Genomic DNA, 13348 nt, shown 5'->3' on the forward strand with positions numbered 1-13348 from the left:
AACTTGTACTATAATTTAATAAGCTGACCGATAGAGGCTCGGTGTTCAAATACATTCCTGGAATGTTTAAGAAGTATTTGACACGTGACGCTGATTTGAAATAAATCACTGATATGTTTATTTTGGGTTTTTAGACCTTCCTACACTGCAAATTCAGCGTAGACATTAAATTACATTTAAAATGATATATTCATATAAGTATAGTTTTAAATATATTTAAATATTCTAAAGTTTTCAGATTTGGACCACATACACTTTTACTCTCGCACTAAAACGCGGTTTTACGTTTTTTTACTTTTCCCCAAAATTGTGAGACGGTCCCTAAGCGACGCAGTTGTTCTTTATTTCTGGAAAGTTCTGTGCTCTGCCTCCTACGGAAAGCGAGTTAACCGCACAGCACAATGTCTGGAAAGTTCTCTGCTCTTCGTCTTCCAGAAAGCGATTTCAATTCCGTGCAACTGACAAAGCACGCTGCAGACAACATACAAGTACCTGCTGCGGATTGAATGTACTGACCGCTCTCAGCACCGTGCCTTAAAAAATTGCACAGATCCACAGTACTCCTCGCACCAGTTTGTTCAGCAGCTGTGAATTGTAAACATTGCATTGTTAGGACAACAAAGTTTCAGCATATAATAATAACGAGGGATTCGACTGATCCAGAGTTTTTATTTCTCTTGTACTCGCTGTCTTCAGGGATATCAAACAGCACTATAATATACACCACAATGACTGCAGAAGAGGTGAAAAGCGAAGAGGAGCAGCAGCAGGCAATGCCAATGGAAGGAGAAGACCTCACCCCAAAGAAAGATGGGGGACTATTAAAGGTAATTACTGCACGGCTCGTTACAGTATAAAATATGTCATGCGGGGTTTAATAATAGAATGCTTTCAGTTTTAATATCCAGACCATCTACTGTCTGTACGGTTTAGAAGTTAAAGGTTTGCTTCTGTTTAGTTTTATTTATTACGTGACGTTTTCTAGAGACCACACCAGCGACGTGTGACGCAGGGTACTAGTGTGTATCTGCATCAGTGCGATAGTGTTTATTCACCCGGTTCAAACTGAGATTGCTAGCTCATTTTTCTGCCACTGCGTTGTTCAAACAAACAGGCAAACAGAAAATGCTGCTGACTCGGTTGCAAGAAAAATAATGACATGGAAACATGCAATTAAGTTCTGTATACACGTGCATTTCAACTTGTGCTGGGTGTAGTGTCGGAACAAACTGCTGGCGCTGGGCATCATTCATTCGTGTAACGCGGAGCCTACGATCTCTAGTCCAGGAAACCCCACTTGTCCAGCACCTGCCTTGAGTGTTCGTTAAATAATCCGGATAGCCCCAGTCAGCAATAGTGCCCGTGCTATTGAATTTGCAGTCCAGGCAGTGTACTGCAGTGCACCTGAACCGCAACACGTGAACGTGTTATTAATTTAGTACAGTACCAGCCTCAATTTATAATTCTACACCCGCAACACGTACCGATGAACGTGTTATTAAATTAGTACAGTACCAGCCTCAATTTATAATTATACACTGGGTGCAGACAGTCTGCAGCGAGTGTCGTAATAAAATACAGGTTATGTGTCCTTGTCCTGCACTTACATTTACGTTATTTTAGCCATTAATGATGTAGTTGGACTCTTGTTAACCTGTTGAGCACAAACATACGTTTTGCTGAAGTGCAACCTCTTAAATGCTTGTATACATTATTATGGGTAGTCAAATGTACTCGCAACAGACGTAAATAAAAAGGTGACGTGGGGCTTGTTTTGCTGTTATCATTTTGTAATGCATGCGTCAAGAACTCGTCTCCTGTACTTTTCGTTGTTTGAATGCAAGCAGGAGTTGTGTAGGAGCTCTTGTGGAGTCACATCCTGCACCGGCTATTGTGCTTGAGTCTTTTGTTGGATCACAAAGCCCTAGAACTGATTAGCAGAGCGTCTTGGGGAAGTGCACGTGTTTTCATTTCCACTAAACATGTAGTAGACCGGTGTAGGACTACAGTGCATTTAAGATGCATCCTCCTTACCAAACTGCACAACATAGTTTGTTTGTGGTGCGCACAATAATGAAATACAAAACTAATGCGGGTACCCCCTTTATTTTCTATTGGTGTGGTTTGCTGCCTTGTGTTTTCATTTAGAAGGTGTAAATCGTGCAAACTATCAGGCTTTGTCTGTTTCATGATTGGCAGACCCATCTTGAGGTATTGTCCCTGTCTTTGTGATTTTAAATAGATTGATATTGTTGGCATCTTTATGACCCCATGTAGGGTTTAGCACAGTACATTTATACTTCTGGCTGTATTGGAATATGTAGCCCATAACTTTTGGTTGTGTGTATTTGAAGACATATTGAACACTGTTAAACACTTTTTTTCAGCAGTTAATGTTTATTTTCTGTTATGTTAATCTCCCCAATGGTTATTGTAACAGGTGATTATGAAGGAGGGGACGGGCAATGAGACCCCCATGACTGGGGACAAGGTCAGTGTTCACTACGTGGGGACACTGCTGGACGGCACCAAGTTTGACTCCAGCCGGGACAGGGATGAGCAATTCACCTTTGACCTTGGGAAAGGTAGGTCAGTTGCTGTGATCCAATAGGCTGGGGAGGTTAATCGGTGAGCGCTTGATCTGGACTGTGGCAGAGCTGTTGATATGTAGTGAACCTCAGACTAGAGCTGATGAAGGGTTAAAGCAGAGGGCCTGTCCCCATTCTACACCACATATACATGCAGCTATGGACAAGATTTACATCACCTATAAGTTTAGGATTGAGAATAATAATCTATATGAACATCATTTAGCTTTTATTCAACAGCATGCAAGTCTACCAGAAGCCATAATAGTAGTACAGTATTTCATGTTAGATTTCAAAATGTCACATTTTTCAATTTGTCAGTTTTTCATTATGTATATGGAAAACTACAAAGTGGTATGCAATTCAATTAGTGTACTACGATACCTGATTTAGGGAGTATCGAAATGATACCATGCACAGCATCATGATAGTCGATGCTATCGCAGTACTTTGGATCATATGTTCATTACCCGTTAAATGGCTGCCAGATTCCTTTTTTTGCAAGTACAAAGTGCATAAGAGGCTAATACACAGTTAATAATGATACAGCATGGTGGAATGCTTGCTATATATATATATATATATATATATACAGTGCCTTGCGAAAGTATTCGGCCCCCTTGAACTTTGCGACCTTTTGCCACATTTCAGGCTTCAAACATAAAGATATGAAACTGTAATTTTTTGTGAAGAATCAACAACAAGTGGGACACAATCATGAAGTGGAACGAAATTTATTGGATATTTCAAACTTTTTTAACAAATAAAAAACTGAAAAATTGGGCGTGCAAAATTATTCAGCCCCCTTAAGTTAATACTTTGTAGCGCCACCTTTTGCTGCGATTACAGCTGTAAGTCGCTTGGGGTATGTCTCTATCAGTTTTGCACATCGAGAGACTGAAATTTTTGCCCATTCCTCCTTGCAAAACAGCTCGAGCTCAGTGAGGTTGGATGGAGAGCATTTGTGAACAGCAGTTTTCAGTTCTTTCCACAGATTCTCGATTGGATTCAGGTCTGGACTTTGACTTGGCCATTCTAACACCTGGATATGTTTATTTGTGAACCATTCCATTGTAGATTTTGCTTTATGTTTTGGATCATTGTCTTGTTGGAAGACAAATCTCCGTCCCAGTCTCAGGTCTTTTGCAGACTCCATCAGGTTTTCTTCCAGAATGGTCCTGTATTTGGCTCCATCCATCTTCCCATCAATTTTAACCATCTTCCCTGTCCCTGCTGAAGAAAAGCAGGCCCAAACCATGATGCTGCCACCACCATGTTTGACAGTGGGGATGGTGTGTTCAGGGTGATGAGCTGTGTTGCTTTTACGCCAAACATAACGTTTTGCATTGTTGCCAAAAAGTTCGATTTTGGTTTCATCTGACCAGAGCACCTTCTTCCACATGTTTGGTGTGTCTCCCAGGTGGCTTGTGGCAAACTGTAAACGACACTTTTTATGGATATCTTTAAGAAATGGCTTTCTTCTTGCCACTCTTCCATAAAGGCCAGATTTGTGCAGTATACGACTGATTGTTGTCCTATGGACAGAGTCTCCCACCTCAGCTGTAGATCTCTGCAGTTCATCCAGAGTGATCATGGGCCTCTTGGCTGCATCTCTGATCAGTCTTCTCCTTGTATGAGCTGAAAGTTTAGAGGGACGGCCAGGTCTTGGTAGATTTGCAGTGGTCTGATACTCCTTCCATTTCAATATTATCGCTTGCACAGTGCTCCTTGGGATGTTTAAAGCTTGGGAAATCTTTTTGTATCCAAATCCGGCTTTAAACTTCTCCACAACAGTATCTCGGACCTGCCTGGTGTGTTCCTTGTTCTTCATGATGCTCTCTGCGCTTTAAACGGACCTCTGAGACTATCACAGTGCAGGTGCATTTATACGGAGACTTGATTACACACAGGTGGATTCTATTTATCATCATTAGTCATTTAGGTCAACATTGGATCATTCAGAGATCCTCACTGAACTTCTGGAGAGAGTTTGCTGCACTGAAAGTAAAGGGGCTGAATAATTTTGCACGCCCAATTTTTCAGTTTTTTATTTGTTAAAAAAGTTTGAAATATCCAATAAATTTCGTTCCACTTCATGATTGTGTCCCACTTGTTGTTGATTCTTCACAAAAAATTACAGTTTCATATCTTTATGTTTGAAGCCTGAAATGTGGCAAAAGGTCGCAAAGTTCAAGGGGGCCGAATACTTTCGCAAGGCACTGTATATATATATATATATATATATATATATATATATATATATATATATATATATATATATAATTCTTATGTATAACAAAGTAACACAGACTTTTTATAACTAGGTCAGATGTTTTACATACAGGGGTCTCTTAGAAGTGCTCTAAAAAAGTGAGCAAGGAATGAAAAAATGAAGCACTGTTGTGGAAGCTGATTTACACAATTACTTCAAGAAATGGCTTGATGAGGTTCTTGCTTGGATCAATAAACAACCAAATGAGCAAGATGGGTCAAATGGACCTCCTTGTTTGTAACATTTCTTAAGTTCTTAGTCACATAACACATCCGTGAATCTATACTGTTCAAATCTTTTAGAAAGTAAAACAAGTAAACAGAGTATAATGCTAAACTAGACTAGACTGATTCATGTACATTGTAAAACATTTATTTTTAAACAAACACAGTAATGTGTTACGTTAGGGAATACACACAAACGTTGTATTCCTTCATTTTAAACACTATGCGTTCATTTTACAATTTTATAGTGTCAGATATTTTGAAAATCACCACTTCCAAATTTAATAATTAGAAAAAAAAACGTATTTCTGGCTAACTGCTTTACTAAAAACGCTGCTAACATATGCAATTCAATAGTGAACAATTCAAAGTTAAGCAATGTATTTAATGCTACATTTCTAAAACAAATTAAATGGGCCACTGATGCCTTCCTCTTACGTGCTATTATTAGAACAGAATTATGTTTAAGCGTATTCAAGCCAAATGTCTCCGTCAAAACAACACCCCAGTGCACCGTAAAACATATTAAGAAAATTTTACTAGCAAGACAATGTTAGAAATCTTGCAAAGAAAGTAAATTAGACAAAAGACAACCAATATGTCTACTATAATAAACTAAGTGCTTTTTATTGCTTTCATGTTGAACCTGTAACCTTCTGCATTGGAGGTCTACTTTTGTGACTTGGAAGCTTTAGGTATGCTTTCCTCTGCAGATGAAGCGTTGCATTAATCCTGTAGTGTTAGGGAAATTGATATGCTGGCAATGAAGTCTATTCATTCTGGTCTTTCCACCGCTCATGCATGCAGTTCAAAACACTGGATTTTCACAACTATCACATTACATGCACATTAAAATACGGATTAACACCAAATCCAAAGAATATAAAAACATCGCTAACATTTGACATGCGGTAGAGTTTTAATGACACATCAGCAAATTTATATTTTTGCATTTTCTATCAAATGCACTGTAAAGATGAAATAAGCAAGCATCAGTTTTGATCTGCGTCTAGCGTGTTCCTGTTATGTTTGCTGTGACTTTTTTTTTTTAATATAAGTAATGTGCACTGGAATTGACTTAAACTAAAAGAACAGAAGAAACTACAGTCAAAGTAAACTTCAGCAAAGAGATCGGGGTGGCGATCTGCAAGACGCTTCAATGAATTGGTGGCGTTCCCTCCTTTTTGTTTTTTACTTTAAAACGCTTTCGACATTTTGACTGCGTTCAACCAGATTGCCGTTTGTCAGCTGGCTGAAATCCAAAATAATTCCACATCAAGCTTCTCTCCCCGGCATTCGCCATGACTGCTGCAGTAATTGAATTTTCCCAGAACACACAGGGTAGTTGGTCTCTTCCGCTAAGCGGAAATGAGTAAGTCGAGTTCATATTGTTTTTAAAAGGACACAATTACAGTGTTTTGTTTTAAAAGCTAAAAAAACACAGTACAGGTATCGAAAAAACCAAGATACTTCAATATTTTTATTTTACCCCAATATTAGGTATCATAGGATTTTGGTATCATGATACCGTAGGTATCGATATACCGCGGAACATTAAATTCAGTATGTTAACGTAACATTAATCAGCAGGTTTCATTCGACTTAACTCTATAGGGAGATTCGAAATCTTTGGCCGTAGCTGTATGTAGACAATCCACAGTGTATTAAGATATGGCACATGAGGAATTACATTGTATTTCTAATTGTAATTGTTTTCTATAAACTGGCCTTCCAGAGGAAGTGCTTCAGTAAAATGCTTCTCGTGTTCTTGTCTCCAGGGCAGGTGATCAAAGCCTGGGACCTTGGTGTGGCTACCATGAAGATTGGTGAAGTTTGCCGGCTTATCTGCAAACCGGAATACGCTTACGGGGTAGCCGGCAACCCACCCAAAATCCCACCCAACTCCACGCTGGTCTTTGAGGTAAGAGCTGCTCGGTGCTGCAGTTATATACACTGCCACGAAAGGGAGCTGTGTCCACTGAAAATGCAAATTCCTACAAGCACTGAGGTCTGAGCTGCAGTCGGGAGACTATCTGCAACCCTGCTCCATCTCAGATCTGGTGTGTGTTTTTGTTAAGTTGGCAAGAGGGCAGAAATGAACGAGCACTAGCAGGCAGTGCCTTGGTAACATACTTTTATTTTATTTTGATTATTTTTTTTAAAAGTATGCATGCTACTGACATTCTCACTTAGAGCTGTTACAATGTCCTCTTGAGTTTCCTCTCCCTCCTCCAGGTGGAGCTGTTTCAGTTCAAGGGGGAGGACCTCTCTGACAAGGAGGATGGAGGAATCATTCGCAGGATCCTTACAAAGGGGGAGGGGTACACCAAACCCAATGAGGGCGCCACCGTGGAGGGTGAGTGGAACTAACTGCTGAATCCCAGGAGAACTCCCAAAACATGCATTGGAAGGGAAGCATCAGGTGTCAAACTATCCAGTTTGAAACACTCTTCAATGCTTTGCATGTACAGTCAATTCTCATTAATACGAATTTCAAGGGACCAGCCAAAAAAAATGGTATTATCTAAGCCAAATGAATACTGTCAGTTTTTGTTGAAGTTACAGTAACACTGAAATCAAATTTCAATTATAGTACAAGTACTTTGCATTTTATTGAAAATCCAGTTGTAACTGCATTTTTAAACCACAACAACAAGGCGTCCTCAACATCAGGGTATTGAGCCAATTGGAAACACTGATGACTTGAATCCACAGTTTGCTATTCATAGACCTGTCTTATTGTATGCCGTTTTTTCAAAATGGTTAACCATGTTTCCGGGATTGTTTAACTCGGCAGCAACATCTTTATTTTTCTTGTATGGTGGTGCATTATCCAACCTTTCAACACCTCCACTTTGGTCTGCAAAAAAATTATTTGCACTAACAGGAAATTTGTGTTAAGTGAATTCGTATTATAATTAGTGCTGGGATGAACACAGGATTTTCGTTTTCGGATAATTGCTCATAATTTAAATATTCATTCGGATATTTGTTTGTTTTCAAAAAGTAATAAAAGCCATTATATTATTCAGAATGCAGGCAGAGACAGTATAGGAGCAGAGGCAGGCGGGCGAGGCCCTTGTGTCTTATTTTACAGCAAAACGCTACAATGTGTAACACAAAGTAGAAAAATATCCCAGGAGTAAAGAATACTTTGTGTAGGCCTTACAACTAGTGAATTAACTACAAAACAAAGGATGCCAAATAGCAGTTCAAGTTAAACGTTTTGTTTACTCCCAAAATAAACAGTACATAAAGTTGACACCGCATTTTTTTTTTTTTTTTTTTCCATTCCTTGCCATTGCTGTTTCTTCACAGTAAACAGCGGCCATAAACACGTTTTCATAAAGTAATAACATGAGGTTTACTTGTTCCTTTTTGTAGTTGAACAAGCAAACGAAAACTGAAATTTAACCTTAAACACTTCAAATAAAACAAAAGTGGAAATGGAGTTGTAAAATGAAGGGGAAAAAAATCAGCGTTTTAGTTCTCGTTTATTGCATTCCACATAACTGAAAATGTAATATATATAAAAAAAATATATATATATATATACACATACAATCTGTATAAAAAATCACTTCACAACATTTCCAGCAAGTTGGGCACTGTTTAAGCGAGGCATTTCAGAATGATGTGCTTGCCTTTTTTCTGTCCCATGAGATTCCGACTCGCTCTAAAGCAGCACAATGCTTTTTTGATCCAGGTGGCTTTCCATAGAGATCACTATGCGTGCGCACATAATCTGGTTTGTTTACTCTTTGCTGTCTAAAACTTTGAAATAGAGGCTCGAGCTGCTGTGTTGATCCTGCGAACTCTGCTTCAAGGAAAGTATTTCTGTGTTACTTTGTTATACATAAGAATTAAGAGATTATATATATATATATATATATATATATATATAGAAAATCTCTCATCACACAAAGCTCTTTTTCATTTACCATTTTTTAAAATGTCACGCAAATTCTGGTGAGACGGTAAATAAGTGCTTGGTATTTTTGTCATTTGTAGCGAATACGAACATCAGATTTTTGTATCTGAATACATGTCAAAAAATATTCGTTTGGATATTTGGCCCAGCACTAATTATAATAAGTAATTTGCCATAAACAACTGCTAAATGAATTAACAAGAATCGACTATTTAGAAAACCTCTTATCTAGTTTTCATGAAACTAGGTTCTCACAAGTTAAGTGAAGCATCAGAATTAGACATTTTGGAGAGGTGGCTGTCTGTCCTTGCGTGTTTCACTCTAGTGATTTCGGTGGAAACGCCAGGCAGTGGAAACAAGACAATAGAGGGCCTTTTATTGAGAGAATCCACACCTAACGAGATAAGGAAGTGAATATCTGTCTGTTTTTATAGTGGTCTGTGTGTCACCTACATATATCTAGAGAACCTATCTAATTGGCAGGCCCTGTCTGTTTGTCTATATGGTGATTGTGGTACCCTTTTCTGTTTCCTGATGCTTGCTGTTTGTTGACCCATTTGTTCATTCCAGTGTCTCTGGAAGGTGAGTGGGAGGGGAAGGTTTTTGACCGCAGGGAGCTGACGTTTGAGGTGGGAGACGGGGAGGGCTTGGGGATCCCAAGAGGCATTGAGAAGGCTCTCCAGTCCATGGAGAAAGGAGAGGAGTCCATCATCAAGCTCTCGCCCAGGTAAAAGCGGGGCAAACAGGGCAGACTTGGGAAGAAGCGGGGGCAAAAGAGGGAGGGAGTCATTGTAAACTTTCAAAGAATAAAATCCGTGAAAGGCTTAGTCAAAACGTTTTTAATTTGTGCTTGAAGTTATGGATGCTTTAAAAACTACTAATGGCAGCTTCTTTGCTGCATTGCCACTGGAGATCATTTGGTTAATGTATCAGTGATGGCAGTAAGACTCCCATTGCACTGCAGTTTCACCCAGTCAAGGTATTATGTGCTTGAATAGCCACAGTGTGGAGGTAACAAGCTCAGGTTCATCTTATTAAGCTCACAGTAAATTCAGAAATGGATCAAACTGTTGTGCAGTGGGAGTCTTATTTCCCTGCCTGGCAATCAATGCAATAATGAACATTTGACCCATAATCCCCCTGTGCTGTTTGTGTCTTTGTTTTCTCTAGCTATGGGTTCGACAGCACAGGGAGCTACCAGTTTAACATCCCTCCAGGCGCAGAGCTCTGTTACAAAGTCAAGCTCATCTCTTTTGAGAAGGTAGGTTGGGAGAGGGAGGGAGCTGCTCATAACAGACAAGTGATCCACTCGATTCTCAAGCACAGAGCACAAGTGTCACGAGGAGGAAACTGAAAAGTTGGATGACCAGTTCCAACTTGTCAATACATTTTAAACACCGTTTCGTGCACCTCATTGCAAAATAAGAAAGTTAGCATCATTTTATAAAGGTTTAAAGCGTGGTGCCAGTGAAAATAAAGTTTTGAGACTGGTAGCTGGAATAATTTCATAGTTGAGAAATATTTTTAACCAATCAAGAGCTTCACATGAGAAACTGTTTTCAGCTTTGCCTGCGTGATGGAATCCTATAACACTGACTTGCAGGAAGTGAGTTCCAGGGGCTGCTGGGAGATTAAGTTCTTATTTAAAGCTCACCTCTAGAGCTCATGGCGGACGCTGTAGTATATCAGACTCCTTTGGAAGGGTTTCTTGCATTAGGGCTTCAATCCTTGAGATGCCTAAACAGCAGAATGAACGAATGTGTGCTGCATGTCAACAGGGACACACACACACACACACACATGCACTTATTGGATGATGGCTCCATCATTTCAGGTATAAACAGCTTTCCCACAGCAGCAGCCATGCAAAGAAGCTAGGTGTCTTTATACCTGCTGTTAGGAACAGTTGATTTTAATAGACATTTTCTCACCCCCCCCATCAGGCCAAAGAGTCATGGGAAATGAGCACAGAAGAGAAGCTGGAGCAAGGACCCATTGTCAAGGAAAAGGGAACCCAGTACTTTAAAGTGAGTATACTGCACTGCATACAATGAGCCATGTCAAACTGAGTATTCTGCACCATATACCATGAGCCATGTCAAACTGTGAGTATACTGCACCATATACCATCAGTCAAAGACTGTTTTGATGCATAGTTAATAACAAACATAAGCACACATTTGGTCCTTAAAATTACCTAGTTGTCTTCTGTTCTGCTGAGATAAAAACATGCATCTGTACATCAACAGTGCCTGTGTTCGTTTTACTGAGGGTGTGTGTTGTAAGAGACAGACCAGGCATATACTGTTTTAAAGGAGTGCTTACCAATTCTTTAAATGACTTGCCTCTTACAAATATTTATTTAGTATTAATGCTCTCTCCTTTACTGCAGTCTTGTGGCAACACCCTTTCCGCTTGCATAAATATCAAGGGTTTATTTGATTGTAGTGGAGTGTCGTCCGCAATGTCTGTATGACACTAGGAGTGTATGAGAGAAGTTTGAAGATTGCTTCAAACTCAAGGGTGTTCCCATGTGAGTGAGACAGTATCGTTTAGCACCTCTGAGTCTGTTCCCAAGGTGGGGTGTTTTGCCCCTTTTTTTCCTTCCTGGTTTAACCACTTAAGGTACACAAGGAACTGAGCGGCTGTTCAAACTGATAGTTTGCATGACCAGATCCAACCTGTCAGGCACATTTTGAACCCTGTTTTGTGCACCTTATTACACAGATCAGAAAGTGGTTTGTATTTGTGGGACACTCATATCCCTTGTATCTTACAGCATCAGCACTGCTGTGCCTAACCCTGTGTCTGCCCTCAGGAAGGGAAGTACAAGCAGGCGGCATTGCAGTACAAGAAGATCGTCTCCTGGCTGGATCACGAGTCTGGGCTGTCGGAGCAGGACGAGCAGAAAGCCCGGGCCCTGCGGCTCGCTGCCCACCTCAACCTGGCCATGTGCTTCATCAAGATACAGGAGCATGCGCAGGCCCTGGAGAACTGCAGCAAGGTAGCACAGTGCAGAAAGCACCTCTCACGAACGCCCTCTCTCCCCACCGAGCGCCCCACACACACACCCTCCCTCCCCACAGAGCGCCCAGCACACACTTACTCACTCACGCACTCCTTCCACACAGTCTCACACACAACCTCCCTCCCTCAATGACAAGGCTCTGTTGCGCTGATTGTATGTCTGTCTATCTGTCTGTCCCCAGGCTTTGGAGCTGGACAGCTGCAATGAGAAGGCTCTGTTCCGTCGCAGCGAGGCACTCTTTGCTCTGAAGGAGTTTGAGGAGGCGCGCAATGGCTTCCAGAAGGTGGTGCAGCTGTACCCCGACAACAAGGCAGCCAAGACACAGATCACAGCCTGCCAGCGGTTCCTGAGAGAGCAGTACGAGAAGGACAAGCGGCTCTACGCAAACATGTTCTCCAAGTTCGCAGAGCACGACACCAAGGTGAGGAGGGAGGGGGCACTGGTCAAACAGCACCCTGGCCTGAATATTCTTGAGTGCTGGGTTGACCCTGTCCCCTGAGTGGAGGCTGTGTGAGTGCTGGGTTGACCCTGTCCCCTGAGTGGAGACTGTGTGAGTGCTGGGCTGACCCTGACTCCTGAGTGGAGGCTGTGTGAGTGCTGGGCTGACCCTGTCTCTTGTGTGTTTCTTTCCTATAGAAAGAAGCTGCAGAGAAAGGGAAGGATGAGAAGCCAGAGAACGGGCAGACAGAGGAGGGCAGCATGGAGATCGAACAGAACCCCTAAACCAGACGTGGCTTCCTGTCCCTTTGTTTGTTTGATTTCTTGTATTTAATTTTGTTTTATTTTTTTGCTTTGTAACTTTATGAAGATAGATTGTATGACTCTGCGAGAGGGCTGAATATTGAATTTGCTATCTTGCTTGTTAGAGGACCTGTGTCGGAAGAAGAGACACAAGAAAGGGCAGATCTATTAGAAAACCAGCAGCAAGGTGCTGCCTGGGCTTGAAGCTTCAGCATCTTGAAGAGAGTGTTTCTTTGCACTCTGACTCTCCTGCTGCACAGGAAGGGAATCTGGTGTGGAACACAAGCTGCTCATGAGACTGGCGGAAGCAAACACTTGCAGATGGCTTTGATATTTTCTTTTTTTTTTTTTTTTTTTTTACAAATTGAGCCGTCCCCTTTCTAGTTAATGCAGCCTCTTCCGACAACAGTAGTGATGATGACTTGCACTCACTCACTCAAAAGGAATTTATTTTGTTGTCATAAATGTTTATCTGCATTCAAACTGATTTGTTATCCTTTTTTGTTTTGTTTTAGTTTTTTTAAAGGAAAAATAATTAAAAAAAAAAGTTTGGTTTGTAAAGTG

The 13348-nt window shown here is 40.7% G+C and overlaps 1 protein-coding gene across 1 annotated transcript; it reads left to right on the plus strand.

Annotated features, from left to right (window-relative positions):
- The first annotated feature begins 342 nt into the window (after nt 1–342).
- On the plus strand, nt 343–13348 carry fkbp4 (FKBP prolyl isomerase 4). The gene is made up of 10 exons (XM_034032053.3): nt 343–827; nt 2441–2585; nt 6863–7005; nt 7320–7440; nt 9586–9742; nt 10186–10276; nt 10959–11042; nt 11834–12019; nt 12225–12464; nt 12680–13348. The coding sequence occupies exons 1-10, from the start codon at nt 729–731 to the stop codon at nt 12764–12766; spliced, it is 1353 nt and encodes a 450-aa protein (XP_033887944.1). The 5' UTR covers nt 343–728; the 3' UTR covers nt 12767–13348.

The sequence above is a fragment of the Acipenser ruthenus genome, chromosome 14, assembly GCF_902713425.1.
Source record: "Acipenser ruthenus chromosome 14, fAciRut3.2 maternal haplotype, whole genome shotgun sequence".
Classification (NCBI taxonomy): domain Eukaryota; kingdom Metazoa; phylum Chordata; class Actinopteri; order Acipenseriformes; family Acipenseridae; genus Acipenser; species Acipenser ruthenus.

Excerpts from the sequence above, each read along its gene's own strand:
- fkbp4 (XM_034032053.3), top strand. The coding sequence starts at position 729 with ATGACTGCAGAAGAGGTGAAAAGCGAAGAGGAGCAGCAGCAGGCAATG. Across the intron at positions 7,006-7,319 it reads ACTCCACGCTGGTCTTTGAG|GTGGAGCTGTTTCAGTTCAA; the intron begins GTAAGAGCTGCT and ends TCCCTCCTCCAG. Across the intron at positions 12,465-12,679 it reads TCGCAGAGCACGACACCAAG|AAAGAAGCTGCAGAGAAAGG; the intron begins GTGAGGAGGGAG and ends TCTTTCCTATAG.